General features: G+C 29.0%; 2 protein-coding genes across 4 annotated transcripts in view; one reads left to right on the top strand and one right to left on the bottom strand.

Annotated features, from left to right (window-relative positions):
* LOC100197521 (outer dynein arm-docking complex subunit 2) overlaps positions 1–8446 on the bottom strand; it is a 38150-nt gene extending 29704 nt beyond the window's left edge. Inside the window, exons 1-4 of one of the 3 annotated variants that reach the window (XM_065799093.1) lie at positions 8362–8446; positions 8081–8132; positions 7173–7269; positions 6944–7006 (exon numbers count right to left, since the gene is read on the bottom strand). In XM_065799093.1, the coding sequence (XP_065655165.1) occupies positions 6944–7006; positions 7173–7269; positions 8081–8130 (210 nt within the window). In that variant the 5' untranslated portion in view covers positions 8131–8132; positions 8362–8446. Of the gene's footprint in view, positions 1–6943; positions 7007–7172; positions 7270–8080; positions 8235–8361 lie in introns of those variants that run through there. The other 2 variants (XM_065799094.1, XM_065799095.1) reach the window with 2 other exon arrangements.
* Positions 8447–10717: 2271 nt separating this feature from the next.
* On the top strand, positions 10718–12887 carry LOC136081150 (uncharacterized). Its single transcript, XM_065798445.1, has 3 exons — positions 10718–11285; positions 11334–11670; positions 12104–12887. The coding sequence occupies exons 1-3, from the start codon at positions 10718–10720 to the stop codon at positions 12885–12887; spliced, it is 1689 nt and encodes a 562-aa protein (XP_065654517.1).
* Positions 12888–14967: the final 2080 nt, after the last annotated feature.

Genomic DNA, 14967 nt, shown 5'->3' with positions numbered 1-14967 from the left:
CATGTAATAAAATATCAAAACTTGCAACACTTCAATGAAAATTTTAAACTTAAATGTTAAAAAATTAAATATCTAGCATAATATAATAATTTATAAATATCTTATAAATAAATACTAACATAAAAAGTAAAATCAAATCAAACTAAAACTTCACTTAAAGCTTGGATTTCGTACAGGTTCAATCACATTCTATTAATTAATGACTATTATATTTAAAATTCAAAAACATCAAACGTTGGAATATCAATATTTTTTGTCAAATATAAGTTAATAAACTATATATTTTCACTGGTATCTTCGAATCAGTGAAACTTATAAAAACTAAAACTTAAAAATCAAAAATTAAAACTGCAACTAAAAATCAAAAAAAAAATTTTAATAAACAATACGTATAACAAATATATTTGTTATATAATTTTGAAATGAAACTTTTGGAAGCGTGCTCACAAACAACAAAAGAAAAAATGTAATATCACTAGTTTCACAAAAGCATTTCTTAAAATATACGTCAGTATATAAGTTATTTATTTATTATACTTGTATAAGTATATATATATTTACACTAACATATATTATATTAGTATAAGTCTATTATATATTTATTAAGTTTATAATCAAGTATATAAAATATTATTCACTTGATAATAATTAAATGGCGCATTCAGTTTAAATTAAAAAGCTTTCTGTTTTGTACAAACAATGAATGAAAAGTTATGAAGTCATTACTGCTTACAGATAGAATGGAATGTTTACTATTTCAAAACGTTTCATCCCAATGAGAATAAAAAATTTAAATTAAAAAATTAAAACTTGATTGAATTTTGAAAAATCAAAAGTTTTAATTCACAAGGTTGTGTAAAAATGTAAGATTCTTTTGCTTTATTTTTTTTAATTTTTCACAAATCTTTTGTAAATAAAAGAAATATTCTTAATTTTTTTTTTAACTATTATTCATTTTAAATTAAATTTAAAATGTTTTCTCTTGTTTAGAATGTTCGCAATCAAGCATTTTAATTCAACTCCAATAGGAAACAAAGTTATGTACCATTTGAATAATTGTGGACAGTAGTGTATGTATTACATACAAAGATTTTTTCTCCTTTGAGGGATAGCAATTACTATCTCCTAATGATCAGGTTCTTTGTGAATATTCTTGACAATATGTTAACCACTGCATGGTTAGTTACAAATTGGGAAAAAATTCTAATTTGGTCAACATGCTTCCATAGTTCCATAATGGTACCAGGTTGTTTAATTATGTAGTGAGATTCGACAAACTAAATATCAACGAAAAGTCTACTTCGGCTAATTGTGTAAGATTTGTGTCTAACACAATTAGCAAAAGTTAATCTAGCTTAAAGTTAAAAGCTTTTTATAAATTTAATTTCTCTGAGTGCCTGAAGAAATTCTGTCATTGGCTTCACTTCTCTCTTTTACTTATCTGTTAGCTCATAAGAAAGCTGCAAACTCAATATTTAAACCATGAGATAGTAGATATTATAAATGTGTATATTACACACCCCCTGGAGCTTGATTTTGAAAAACTTAGGATATAAGTACATAAGAGTCAGCATTATCTTTAATCTTTTATAAAATCCTTCACTTGCACTTGTTTTTGGTTACTTGGATCTAGTTGCACTAAACCATGCACTTGTTGCACTAGACCATGTAAATCGTCTGACTTCTTACTGGCACCACTTTTGTCTGAGAAAAACTCTAGCACTGCAGTTGATTTGTCTTATGGAGTTAATTGCTCAATATTAAAAAGTTTTTACTGTTTCTTTTCTTTGTTTTTCAACTTATACTTCATGTCTTTGTTCCTCAAGGTCAAAATGCTTGTTTTCTTTAAGATATCTTGATATTATCTTTACCAACCGAATAAACCTGCTTTCCCTTCTACTTAAATTCTTCCCTAGATTTATCCTGCTGCTTTTGAGTCCAAACTCTTACTTTTCATTAATATCTCCCAACTATCGGATAAATAAGTGATATTATCCCTACAAAAATCATGAGATAAAAATAATACATTAGAAAATTAAAAAATAATAATGACGTATTCACAACAAAATCATACAACACATGCTAACACCACAACAGCTTAAGTACTGTGATAACAGTTGTTTAGCTTGATGATAAGAAACGAACAAAGCCGCTGCCCGGATAAACAAGTTAAGTGCGGTACTACTAGGGACAAAGTGGGGATCGAACTCAAAACTTCTCACTTATGAGGCAAGTGCTCTATCACTACACCACTACCGCATATATATAGCATTTGTAGCATTTAAAATTAATTAAATTGCCTTTTATTTATTTTAAATGCTACAAACTTAAACATAATAATAATGAAAAAAAAATGATACAGATCAGCAAATTTAACACAAATACCTACTAAATACCAACTAGCTCTTTAATGAAATTAAAAATTTATAAAAATTATTACACCTACCTAATAGGTTTGAGTAATCCATCCTTTTTCTTCACTATAAACAAAGTTTTTAACTCCAAAAAGAATAAAGTCACAGGACAATATACAAGAGCAGGGCATTGTACAAATTTACTGGTTCCAACAGTATAACCAATAAACACATTGGATGAAGTTAACTTGTCTTGGCAAAAGTTATAAGAGGTAAGTTTTCTATCAGTTTTTCTTCTTTAAATAAATATGTGCTAGCTTTTAGCCATTTTGAATAAAAGACTACTTGTTAATATCTCTCTAAAACTATCATCTCACTCTTCTTTGTCATCAGAATCCCCCTATCATCTACCTTTCACAACTACTTTTTTTTACTAATTTTTTGCCTTTCTGCTGACAAAAGTGCCTCTTATGTAACTTCATGGATTCAGGCTGGCATGGAATCTTTTTTCACTTCTCAACAATTCCAAGTCAAGCCTCACTCTTTTCCATGGTTTCTGTGTCATTGTGCTGCTGCAATTTCCAATTGTAACCATTACTTCTATATCTATTGCCAAAAGAGTTCTCTAGAAAACAGATGTTGTTTCCTATTGCTAGTAACCATTGTAAAATGGTTTTTTCTAATGCCAAATCCTCCTATCGTCAGGACTCAAAATCCAGTATTTTATCTCAAAAATTAAGCTCGAGAGACTTTTGTAGAATCTTTAACAGTGTCTATAGTAAGGGCAAATCTGTTGTCCACCTCTCCTGCATGGTTTAGATATTCTTACCTCATCTAAAGATAGAGCTGAACTTTTTGCTAAGAACAGTTACTTCGACTTGTTGTTGTTCAGATTGTTGTGTGGTCCGGACAACATATTTATTATAGTTTTGCAGAAATGTTCTCCATAGCTGTCAAGTGCTTATCAGAACCTTGTTTTTCAGCTTGCTGGATGGCTGCATCTGTTATCTCTATTTTCAAAAACTCTGGAGAGTGACCTGACTTGTCTAACTACCATCCCGTTAGTCTTCTTCCTATCATAAACAAGGTTTTTGAATCTTTAATTAACAAACACTTAATCTCTCATCTTGAATCTAATAACTTACTTTCTGACCATCAATATGGATTTCGATTTTCTCATTCTACAGCTAATTTGCTAACAGTAATAACCAATAAGTTTTATCATGCATTAGATAGAGGTGGAAAGGTTAAGGCTATCACTCTTTACATTTCTAAAGCTTTTGATAAAGTTTGGCATGCAGGTCTTCTTCATAAGCTTTCTTTTTACAGTGTATCCGACAACATCTTTAAGATCACTGAATCCTTCCTTTCCAATCGTAGCATAAAAGTTGTCCTCGATGGACAATACTCTTCTTATTCTGTAACTTCAGGGGTTCCTCAAGGTTCTATCCTTGGCCCTAACTCCTTTTAATTTACATTAACGATCTTCCAGATATTTTCACATCTAGGGTGGCATTGTTTGCTGATGATACTACCATTTATTCTTGTCGTGATAAGAAACCAACACCCTCTGATTGCTTGGAGGGGGCATTTGAGCTTGAAAAGGATCTATTTTCTGCTACAGCATGAGGCTCACAGTGGCTGGTGAACTTTAATTCAGATAAAACTTAGTTTTTTTCATCCAATCGTTATCTTAATAATTTAGATCTTCCTATATTTATGAACGGTGATGTACTCGATGAGTCACCTGCTCTTCATCTTCTAGGATTAACTCTTACTTCCAATCTTTCTTGGAAACCATATATCAAATCAGTTGCAAAATTAGCATCTGCTAAGGTTGCATCTCTTTCCGGCCTTGTATGGAATACTGTTGCCATATCTGGGGCGGATCCTCTAATGATGCCCTTTCTCTTTTAGACAAGGTGCAAAAACGCATTGTAAACATAGTTGGACCTGCTCTTGTAGCCAACCTCCAACCATTATTACATCGTCGTAATGTTGCTTCTCTTTCATTTTTCTACAAATACTATAATGGGAACTGCTCTAAAGAGCTAGCGTCTCTTGTGCCATCTACTAAAATTTATTCTCGTGTTACTCGTCATTCAATAAAGTGTCATCTTTTTTTCTGTGACTGTTCCTAAGTGCTCTAAAAACGCTTATTTGTCTAGTTTTTTTCCTCGAACATCAGTTCTTTGGAATTCGCTTCCTTCATCTTGCTTTCCTGATTCATATAATTTCCAATCTTTTAAGTCATCCGTCAATCATTATCTTGCTCTACAATCTTCATCTTTTCTCTTTCAGTAACTTCCAACTTTAATTAGTGGCTGCTTGCAGCCTTGTTGGAAGCGAAGATGTTTAAAAAAAAAAACTACTAAAATTCATTCTCATTATACTTGTCATAAAATTAAGTCTCATCCTTTTACTGAGACTGTTCCTAAGTGCTCCAAAAATTCTTATTCAGCTAGTTTTTTCCTCAAACATCAGTTCTTTGAAATTCACTCCCTTCATCTTGTTTTCCTGATTTATATAATTTGCAAGCTTTTAAGTTGTCTGTTAATTGTTATCTTGCTTTATAAACTTCATCTTTTCTCTCCCAGTAATTTCTAATTCTAAGCAGCCTTGTTGAAAGTAACAATGTATAAGAAATAAAAATAAAACTTTAATCCAAATGCAGTCTTTACGGTAATCCTGCAGTTAAGCGACCTAAAATAATTTTATTTTTTCGCTTGTTGCGCTTTCGTGAGACTTGCTCAAAGTAGTGACTTTTTAATATAAACAAAAGGAATATTTATTGGCTTCAGTACATACATCGACTATCTTATAGCCTGTTGCTACAAGGAAGTGCTGCTACATCGACTAAGGGTTTGGCATGGGGCAGCATATATCTTTTTTCTAATGTTTAAAAAGCATCCTCTGGCGAGAGCGCAACAAGCGAAAAAATAAAATTATTTTAGGCTGCTTAACTGCAGGATTACCGTCTTTACTTTTCCTTAGCATTGAAAAGTAGTTTTTAACTTTTAACAGGTTATTGGAGATTTATTATTATTTTGGCATTTAAATTTTTAACTAACTTTTTCCTATCAAATATCCAAATTTATATTTATTACGTTCTAATGTTTATTAAAAAGAAGCCATTAAGGTTATTGTAAGGGAGAGTTACCCTAACAATTAAAGACTTATAAATAAATTTTATAAATTTGCCACCATTATAAAATGTTCCCAGGTTATAGTCTTTCCCACATTTGGAAACAATATATTTAAAAATCCAAAACATTTTCCATATCTCAACAAATTATAGATTACTTTTTTTATTGCGCAAAAATCTTGGTTTTTCACTAATTTCTGAAGATCGTGCAGAGCTTTTTCTTTCTTTTTTATAACAAGTTTTTTTTCTATAATTAACATTCAAACCAATATTTACCACTTGGAAGAATTTAAAAAATTTATAGAATAAATTTTAAGGTCCCAACAAAATGTTTGACACAAAACTATGAATGACAAATCTAAAAAATATTATTTAGATGTTCAACTTTTAAATAAAACTGTAAAATAAATTTCAAAATCCGATAAATATGAATCATTCAAGTATTATTATTATAACTAGCATTCTTTAACTTTAAAAATCTTTAAAGTTTAACAAAAACTTTAACAAAATGTTGTTTATTTTAAACATAACAAAAAGTTATGTTTAAAATAAAACTAAAATGTATAAAACTAATATATGTATGTATGTATGTATTTATGTATGTATGTAGGTATGTATGTTTGTATGTATGTATATATGCATGCATGTATGTATGTATGTATGTATGTATGTATGTATGTATGTATGTATGTATGTATGTATGTATGTATGTATGTATGTATGTATGTATTTATGTATGTATGTAGGTATGTATGTTTGTATGTATATGTGCATGTATGTATGTATATATGTATGTATGTATGTATGCATGTATGTATGTATGTATATATGTATGTATGTATGTATGTATGTATGTATGTATGCATGTATGTATGTATGTATGTATATATGTATGTATGTATGTATGCATGTATGTATGTATGTATGTATGTATGTATGTATGTATGTATGTATGTATGTATATATGTATGTATGTACATATGTATGCGCACATAGGCACATTTGCCATAACCAAATCTAGACAACTGCTTAGGGGCACCAATCAAAAAGAGGCGTTTAATTTTTTACTTTCTTCGAAAAATTTTATCAGAGATTTTTTTATTTTTTATCACATCAGAATTAGTTTAAATATATTTGAATTTTTTAAAACTATTCCTATGATTGGTTTAAAATAAACAAGGATTTTAAGCAATCATAGGTATGAGTGTCTTTAAACAAAAACTATTTGTGCAAAAACTCACACTACATAACTTAATTGTCATTACATTGCATAATAGAAAGTACTTGTTTATATTATTACTTATACAGTGTATTTTTACACTGTTTAAATAATAATGGTAAAATCACTCAATGGAAAATTAGGTGGGTTTTACAGAGTTTTCTGTCTAATGTTCTTTGCATTTGTTGCAAGAATCATGAAAAATAATTTAACACAAATAAATACCTTTAAGTATTTGACCAACTTTTGTATTTGCCAATACTCATGAGGTAAATCTGTATTTGACTCCTATAAGAATAATGTAAAATTTACTTCAAGTTTAGTTTTTTCTAATATTGAAATCTTTTACGTTTAACAACTTGAGCATTAAAAATGATTTAAAAATTAAAAAAAATTGAAAGGTACATTGTTTTAAACTTTATTAATTCAACTATTGTAATATTAAAAAAATTACATGTCGGCGATCATAATTTTCTTCATCATCTTCAGATTCACTTGAACTCTTAAGCAATTCTTCTTCTTTAAACTGTGAACTAGCTTGACATGAAAATCTAATTAATAAAAACTGTCTTGATAAGGTATTCAAAGTAAAAGAATTAAATCAATATTTAGTTCATTTAATAACAATATACTTACTAAATATAATTTTTAAAAAATAATTTAATATTATAATTAAACTATTCAATATATCTGGTATAGCATGAGTAAAGTGAACAAGGTCAAGATAAAATAAAATAAACAAATAAAATTGAATGACATTAAGTGAACTTGTTATATGAAATAAAATACAAAGTATTGAATAAATAAATTTTGAATTAAAAGTTTAAGTTTATTTTTTTTTTTAGTTTTTTTTTATTTTGAGTAATATTGAAATATTTATAACAAAGTTATAGTTATCTTTTTTTTATTTATGTATTTATTAGGATCATTGAAAAAAATTTTCATTAGGATCATATAAAAAATATATAAGGTAACTATTGTTGTAAAGTATTCATTTTAAATTCAGGTCAAAATATGCAAGGAACTAATCTTGCTGTATAGAGTGACCATGATGTAAATACAACAATTATCCAAGTTGATATCAAACTAAGCCTGTTTGATAATAATTAAACAAAAATAAAAAGATTAGTACATATTAAAAGTAATTTTATTTCTAATTTCATATCTGCTGAAGTTTAAATTTATAAATAACGTAGTAGTAATATTTTTTGAAAACAAACTCTAATATACAAACATTACACAAAAAAATGACAATAACTCATTTCACGTTAATATAACTCAAGTTTAAACATTTGAAATGAAAAACTAAAATTGTGTATAGTTATATATAATGAAGTACATTTCTCTTTTTAGATAAAATACCTTTTTTCTGATAACTTATTTTTTCCTTCACTTTCTTTCCTTTGCACCATATCTTAATAAGAAAAACAAATGTGGTGAGATTAACTGATCCTTTCAAATATCAATTTTTGGTTGGGAACTACATTTTATTATTTGATCTTAGCAATTTAGTTTAGAAAAACCTCTTTGTTTTTGTAAATTTTTTGAGCAATATTTCTAGTTTGAATAAGTTTAATTAAAAAAAAAAGAGGGGAAACAATTTAAATGAAAAAGATTTATTGTAATTATTTTAAAAAAACTACTGATTTTTACACAACGGATACGGGACGTCTCAACAAGTTCAACTGAGCGCGTTGTCTTAGAAACAATGAAGGTTTGAGCTGAAGCTCTTAACTAAAGCACTTCATAATTATAAGAATATATACGACGTATTTCATACTAAAGATTTATAGCCGTCTGAATGTAAGTATTAAAAAGCATATTTAAATATTCTTGATACATCCACATTGTTTTATTGCCTGTTTTAATCATTATTATTGTTTACTTTAATTTTATTGTTTACTTACTAGTATCATTTTAACTGCGTTATTTTTTTGACGCATACGTCAAAAGATCATCGTCGAAATAAAATTAATTTTCTAATTTGGTTTTAATAACTCGAATGTTTTTTTAGAACCCATGAGTTAGCATATTTATTGAAAAATTTAATATGGTAACTTCATCAGCAAAAAAAAATTGTAATAAGGTAAATTCATCAGGAAATAAAATGTAGCTAAGAATAAAAAAATCTTTATCCTGGTCGTAATCTGTCAGAGCAAACTTTAGTAAGCTAAATATTTGAAAAAAAACTTAAATTAATTAAAAATTAAAACAAAATCTTAAACTTGATAAACTTTATTGATGTAACTAAAACGATTTGTGGGGTCGATAAGCACCAAAACAAAATTTTATGGGACAAAAAAAAGGTGAAGATCCAAAAAATTCTAAAACTATTGGGGCTGCCTATCACCAATGTCAACAATATTTTGGTATTTTTAATCTACCTCCTCCTACTTGTTGAAGCAGCCGTGGCGCAGTGGTTAGAGTTCTGGCTCAGAACCCAGAGGTCCGAGGTTCGACGCCAGCTCTAACTCAACAAGCGACATTGGTGGGAGGAGGCGTGAACTTCCTGTTAAATGCTCTCCCGCGGTGCTCTGTGATAAGACCGTAAGGACTTCTGGGAGCACCTAAAATACCTACATAAAATAAAAAAACATTTTGTCAAACTTCCTGAGACCTTTCTATAAAACTAAGTCAGCATTTGATTACTTCCTTTCCCCAAATGAAAACAAAATTAAAATGGATTTAAAAAACTCTTTCTTTTCCTATTTTTTAAGTAATTAAATTTATTTTAAAAAATAACATTGTTGACGATCACTAAGTAACAAAAAAAGTAACATATTTGACCTCCCCTCCCCTTGCCAACAATTGTTAAAAGCACCCGTGGTGCAGCGGCTCGAATTCGGGCTGAGAACCCAGAGATACGAAGTCAGAACTCTAACAACAGCGCCAATAAACGATATTGGTAAGTAAGGAGGCGTGAACTTAAATACACTTTCGCGGAGTTCTGTGATAAGACCGTAGCAATATCTGGGAGCACCTAAATAACCGTAAGAAAAATTTAAAAAAATTTAGATACCCTTCTCCCCCTATTTTGTTGATACAACTAATGGACAGGACAACCGTTGACATGTTGCAAACATCAATGTAAATTGGATGACATAACTGAACTGGGAAATTTGAATCAATTTCTCCTCTATTAAATCTGGGTAATTGACCTCCGCTAAATTTTATTTATTTTATACATTTACATATTATTCTTGAATGTAGACATCATGTATGCGAGTATGTAAATTATTATTTTATAAACATCAATTAATACGAGTTTCTCTCGATACTAAACTTATTTTTATTTTTCATTTATTTTTATTAAAAAAATTTTCGCTAGATTGTTGTTACCAGCGTCTTCAGCTTTAAAGTTTTTTTTTTTTTTTTTTGTATCTTATTTTTAAAACGGCACTTTTATTTTTTGTCAATGGGATGGTTTCATCTTTTTCTGACGTAAGTGCGCCATAAATGGTGTCCAAAATTTTGTTGACACATATTGACCCTCATCTAAATTGATACCGTTTTGTTGAGGGGCACATTGGTGGTACTGTATTTCGAGTGCCTCACGAACTTTCCTATCAAACTTTATAGCATCAACTTTTAGAGTTCTGCAACTGTCCCAGTTAATTTGTTGTGAACAATGTCTCATGTGTGTAGCTATTGCAGATCGTTCTGTTTTATTTCCTATTGTACTGTTTTTGTGTTGCTGCTTGCGTGTTTTTATTTGCATTTTTGTTTCACCTATATACTTTTTGTGACAATGACATTTAATAAGGTAGACTCCTGGGTTCTGACTCATTTGTAGTTTGGATTTATTTCTTGATGTTAATATTGCTTCTAGGTTCAGATTTGATTTAAAGACCGTTTTATATCCTGCCTTCCTAAGCACCTTACGTAATTTGGGAGACAATATTGGTACCCAAGGTAATGAAATTGTTGGATACGTACTGGTGATGTTTTCATTGTTTTTAGTAGTCTCTAGTTACAGTTAAATTTATTGAAAAGGAACTCATGAAAATACTTGAAACGACGGATTATGAAGCCGTAAAAAGAATCACTGAAAAAGCACGAGAAAATATGTTCATGAAATCAAGAGACAAATTAATCAAAAAGTTCAAACTTCTTCAAGATCAACGCGTCAAGCGAACATCCCGTTCGACAATCTATACTAAAGAAGCTGTTTTAAACTTATGCGACACAGAAATTCCAGAACAGCAAAAAAGTCTCCTTAACCTTGGACCAAAATTTGTACCAACAATAAAATCTCTTCCGTATCTTGACATCATCTCAATAACTGAGTCATCAGCTCTAAAACTTGAATACAACAAAAAAGATGAAGCCGCGCAAACGCTGAGGAGAGAAGTTTTAAGCGAACTAAAACTAAACAAAAATAATAAAAATGACAACCTGACTCGTGAACAAAGGAAAGCACTTACACAATTAAATAACGATAACAATATTGATATATACCCATTTGATAAAGAAATGGGCTTTGTAACGATCCCTCATGATAAAGCAATAAAAAAGATTCAAGAACAAATTGGGCCAACTAAAATTATCAATGAGGATCCGACACAAAGTTACGCAATGAAAATCAAGGTCCAACTATAAAAATTAAATAAAAAAGGTCGGTTCACAAAAGATGAATATCAGCAAATTTATCCCAGTGACCCAATACCACCTCGTATGTATGGTGTAGTAAAGGCACATAAGCCTGAACAATCTTACCCAATGCGAATGGTAGTATCCACAATAGGCACACCAAACTACGGAATCTCAAATTACTTAGTAAAACTAATACAACCAATATTAAATGAAAACCCAACTCGATTAAAAAATTCACAACAATTCGTAGAAAAAGAAAAATCGTGGGATATATCCAGTGATGAAATTCAGGTATCATTGGACGTTATAAACTTATACCCATTAATTCCTCTAAAAGAAGCTGCTGAAGTACTCATAAGGTTATTAAAGGTTTAAAAAAGCGACAAAATTAAATATAAAAGAAATAAAAATTCTGATTGAACTATGTTTATACCGACTATACTTTTTATGGAACAATGAAATACACGAACTTGAAAATTCAGGTCCGATAGGTCTTTCATTTATGGTAGTTTTAGCTGAATTTTTTCTTCAAGATCTTGAAAAAAGAGCACTTAATACAGCGCTGAAAAACAACCCACTTATAGATTTAAAGTCATTTTATAGATATGTAGATGACAGTCATGCTAGAGTCCCTAATATTGCCCATGCTAATCAATTTAAGACAATACTTAATTAACAGCATCCAAAAATACAATATACTATCGAATTTGAAAATGACAAAAAAACACTAAATTTTCTAGACATATGCATAAAAAATAACAAAATTGTTAAATATGAATTTAAAATACACAGAAAAAATGCAATTACTAACATTCAAGTTAAGGCAACATCAAACCATGATCCACAAAGTTTAAATGGAATATTCAAGGGTTTCGTACATAGAGCATTTAATGTATGCAGTCAAAAACATATGGAAAATGAACTGAGGTTCCTTATTCAAGTGTTTGTCGAAAATGGCTACAAACAGTCTAATCTCATAAAAATCATAAAAGAAATAAAACGAAAGAACAAAAAATCACTAGAGACTACTAAAAACAATGAAAACATCACCAGTACGTATCCAACAATTTCATTACCTTGGGTACCAATATTGTCTCCCAAATTACGTAAGGTGCTTAGGAAGGCAGGATATAAAACGGTCTTTAAATCAAATCTGAACCTAGAAGCAATATTAACATCAAGAAATAAATCCAAACTACAAATGAGTCAGAACCGAGGAGTCTACCTTATTAAATGTCATTGTCACAAAAAGTATATAGGTGAAACAAAAATGCAAATAAAAACACGCATGCAGCAACACAAAAACAGTACAATAGGAAATAAAACAGAACGATCTGCATTAGCTACACACATGAGACATTGTTCACAACAAATTAACTGGGACAGTTGCAGAACTCTAAAAGTTGATGCTATAAAGTTTGATAGGAAAGTTCGTGAGGCACTCGAAATACAGTACCACCAATGTGCCCCTCAACAAAACGGTATCAATTTAGATGAGGGTCAATATGTGTCAACAAAATTTTGGACACCATTTATGGCGCACTTACGTCAGAAAAAGATGAAGCCATCCCATTGACAAAAAATAAAAGTGCCGTTTTAAAAATAAGATACAAAAAAAAAAAAAAAAAAAACTTTAAAGCTGAAGACGCTGGTAACAACAATCTAGCGAAAATTTTTTTAATAAAAATGAATAAAAAATAAAAATAAGTTTAGTATCGAGAGAAACTCGTATTAATTGATGTTTATAAAATAATAATTTACATTAAGACAATGGCTACAGTACACTGCCATGCTTATGAATTTATTCTTTCTTCTTCAGGTATACCATATAAAGATATATTTATTATTGTGAAAAAAGAAAATTTATATACAAAATTAAACAAAATTAATGTTAAACGGCGATATTTCTTTAAAGTCTTTTAATTTTTGATTTTTCAAGTTTTATCATGTTAGCTTGTTTTGGGGTCTAGTGTCATGATGCAGTGACTTGATCCAACAGTTTAGACTAGAAAACGGTTTTGAGATTATCAATTGGCATAATCCACCGATTCACAGATCTCCATCCAACGCACAGTGGGACAGAGTGTGCCAAAATACCTAAAAATCAATGTCGGCATTGCACGGTGAAAGTTTGTCATAATGGTGAAGACATGTTGATTAGAGGAAATATCTAGTTAAAAAAACATTAATATTAATTTAAGCGTTATTTTATGCGGTTATTTACACGTTAATTTGAGATGTTTTCCAAAACGCTGTTTTGCATTTTTTGTTTATCAACTTACTTACGCTACTATTGTTTTAAATTAACTTTATTGACTCTAATTTTAAAATATATTATTTTAATTAACAATGTTTTTCTCGCTCAGACTTTTAAAAACAATTTAACGTAAGTGTAATCATAAGTTTTTATGCATCGAAAACAGACAGTTTTCGATATATTTTTTGCTACTAACCTTTGCTATTAGGTATCAGATTAACAAACCTCCAATATCCTCCAAACATTTGCTTATGTAAATCTCATGCTAAATGTATGTAAATAGTCATGCATCATAAATATTTTGCAACTTTTTGCAATAAAAAAAGTTATAACAAAACATTGGTCTTCGGTTAATAGTCAGTTGATGAGAAATACTGAACATGTAAAAAAGATGTTTTGTACACAAAGAATACCTAAATAATCTTTCATTACTGTTATAATATATAAGTTCTGTAAATATAAATCTTAAAAAGTTATTTTACGCCAAATGCAAGCATTGAAAAGTAATATTTTTAATGTTTACACTGATAAAAGTTGTCTTGTCCATTAAAAATATTTCGTTTTTTTTCACCAAAATTTAACTTTTTTTATATTTTTTTATATTATATAATTACCTGTTTATCACTTTATTTATGTATTTTATATATAAATATAGCTATTTAAAAAAAAAAATGCGAAAATAATTTTGGCACAAAAAACTTGATTTTGTCCCACTGTGCAACGTCCAAATGCGTTAATTTACATATAATAATGCTCGTCATAATTTCTACACAAATTGTATTGTCAGTGATTGGAATAGCTTGCTGTTAGCATGCAAAATGGCTTTGTCAGTTAATAAGTTTAAGAACAGAATTAAAAAGTATTTTTTTTCTGAAGCTGCAAATAGTACATCTTTTACTGAAAATGTGCTACACGCTTATTAATTAATTCGGGATTTAGCAGCTACAAATTTTGACTTTTTAGATATTATTTGTAAAAAAAGAAAACTTTAATTAAATTAAAGCAATCATTTTCTTTTTTTTTTTCTCAGTTTTGATATCAACTTACTTGTTACGGAATAACATATGCTTTTTTTTTACTTAAAGATGATAATTTATAGGTTTCGTTTTTGTTTGTTTTTATTGTTTGTCGTGTAATCTAAAAAGACTTATTTAAATATATTACTATTACTATAATTGAAAATTAAGAATACCTGGTATTAGTTTTTTTCAACATAAAAGTTTGGGAAACTATTTGATCGCAAATTATAACTTTGAGAAAGTGATAACAAAAATATGTCCAAAAATAAATTTGGTAGCATATTATTATTAATTTGAACATAAAAATAAGAATCTGGTATAAATTCAGTTTTTCCAAGTTTCCGAGCTTTCTTATAATTAATATATAATTATATTATTAT

Source organism: Hydra vulgaris, chromosome 06 (assembly GCF_038396675.1).
Source record: "Hydra vulgaris chromosome 06, alternate assembly HydraT2T_AEP".
Taxonomy (NCBI): Eukaryota; Metazoa; Cnidaria; class Hydrozoa; order Anthoathecata; family Hydridae; genus Hydra; species Hydra vulgaris.
Note: the sequence above shows the minus strand (reverse complement) of the source record. Positions and strands in the feature narration are given on the sequence as shown.

Bases quoted from the DNA above. Each gene is read 5' to 3' on its own strand.
- LOC136081150 (XM_065798445.1), top strand. From the start codon at position 10,718: ATGAAAATACTTGAAACGACGGATTATGAAGCCGTAAAAAGAATCACT. The intron at 11,286-11,333 runs GTTACGCAATGA...TAAATAAAAAAG, and splicing joins CAATGAGGATCCGACACAAA to GTCGGTTCACAAAAGATGAA. The intron at 11,671-12,103 runs GTTATTAAAGGT...TAAAATACACAG, and splicing joins GCTGCTGAAGTACTCATAAG to AAAAAATGCAATTACTAACA.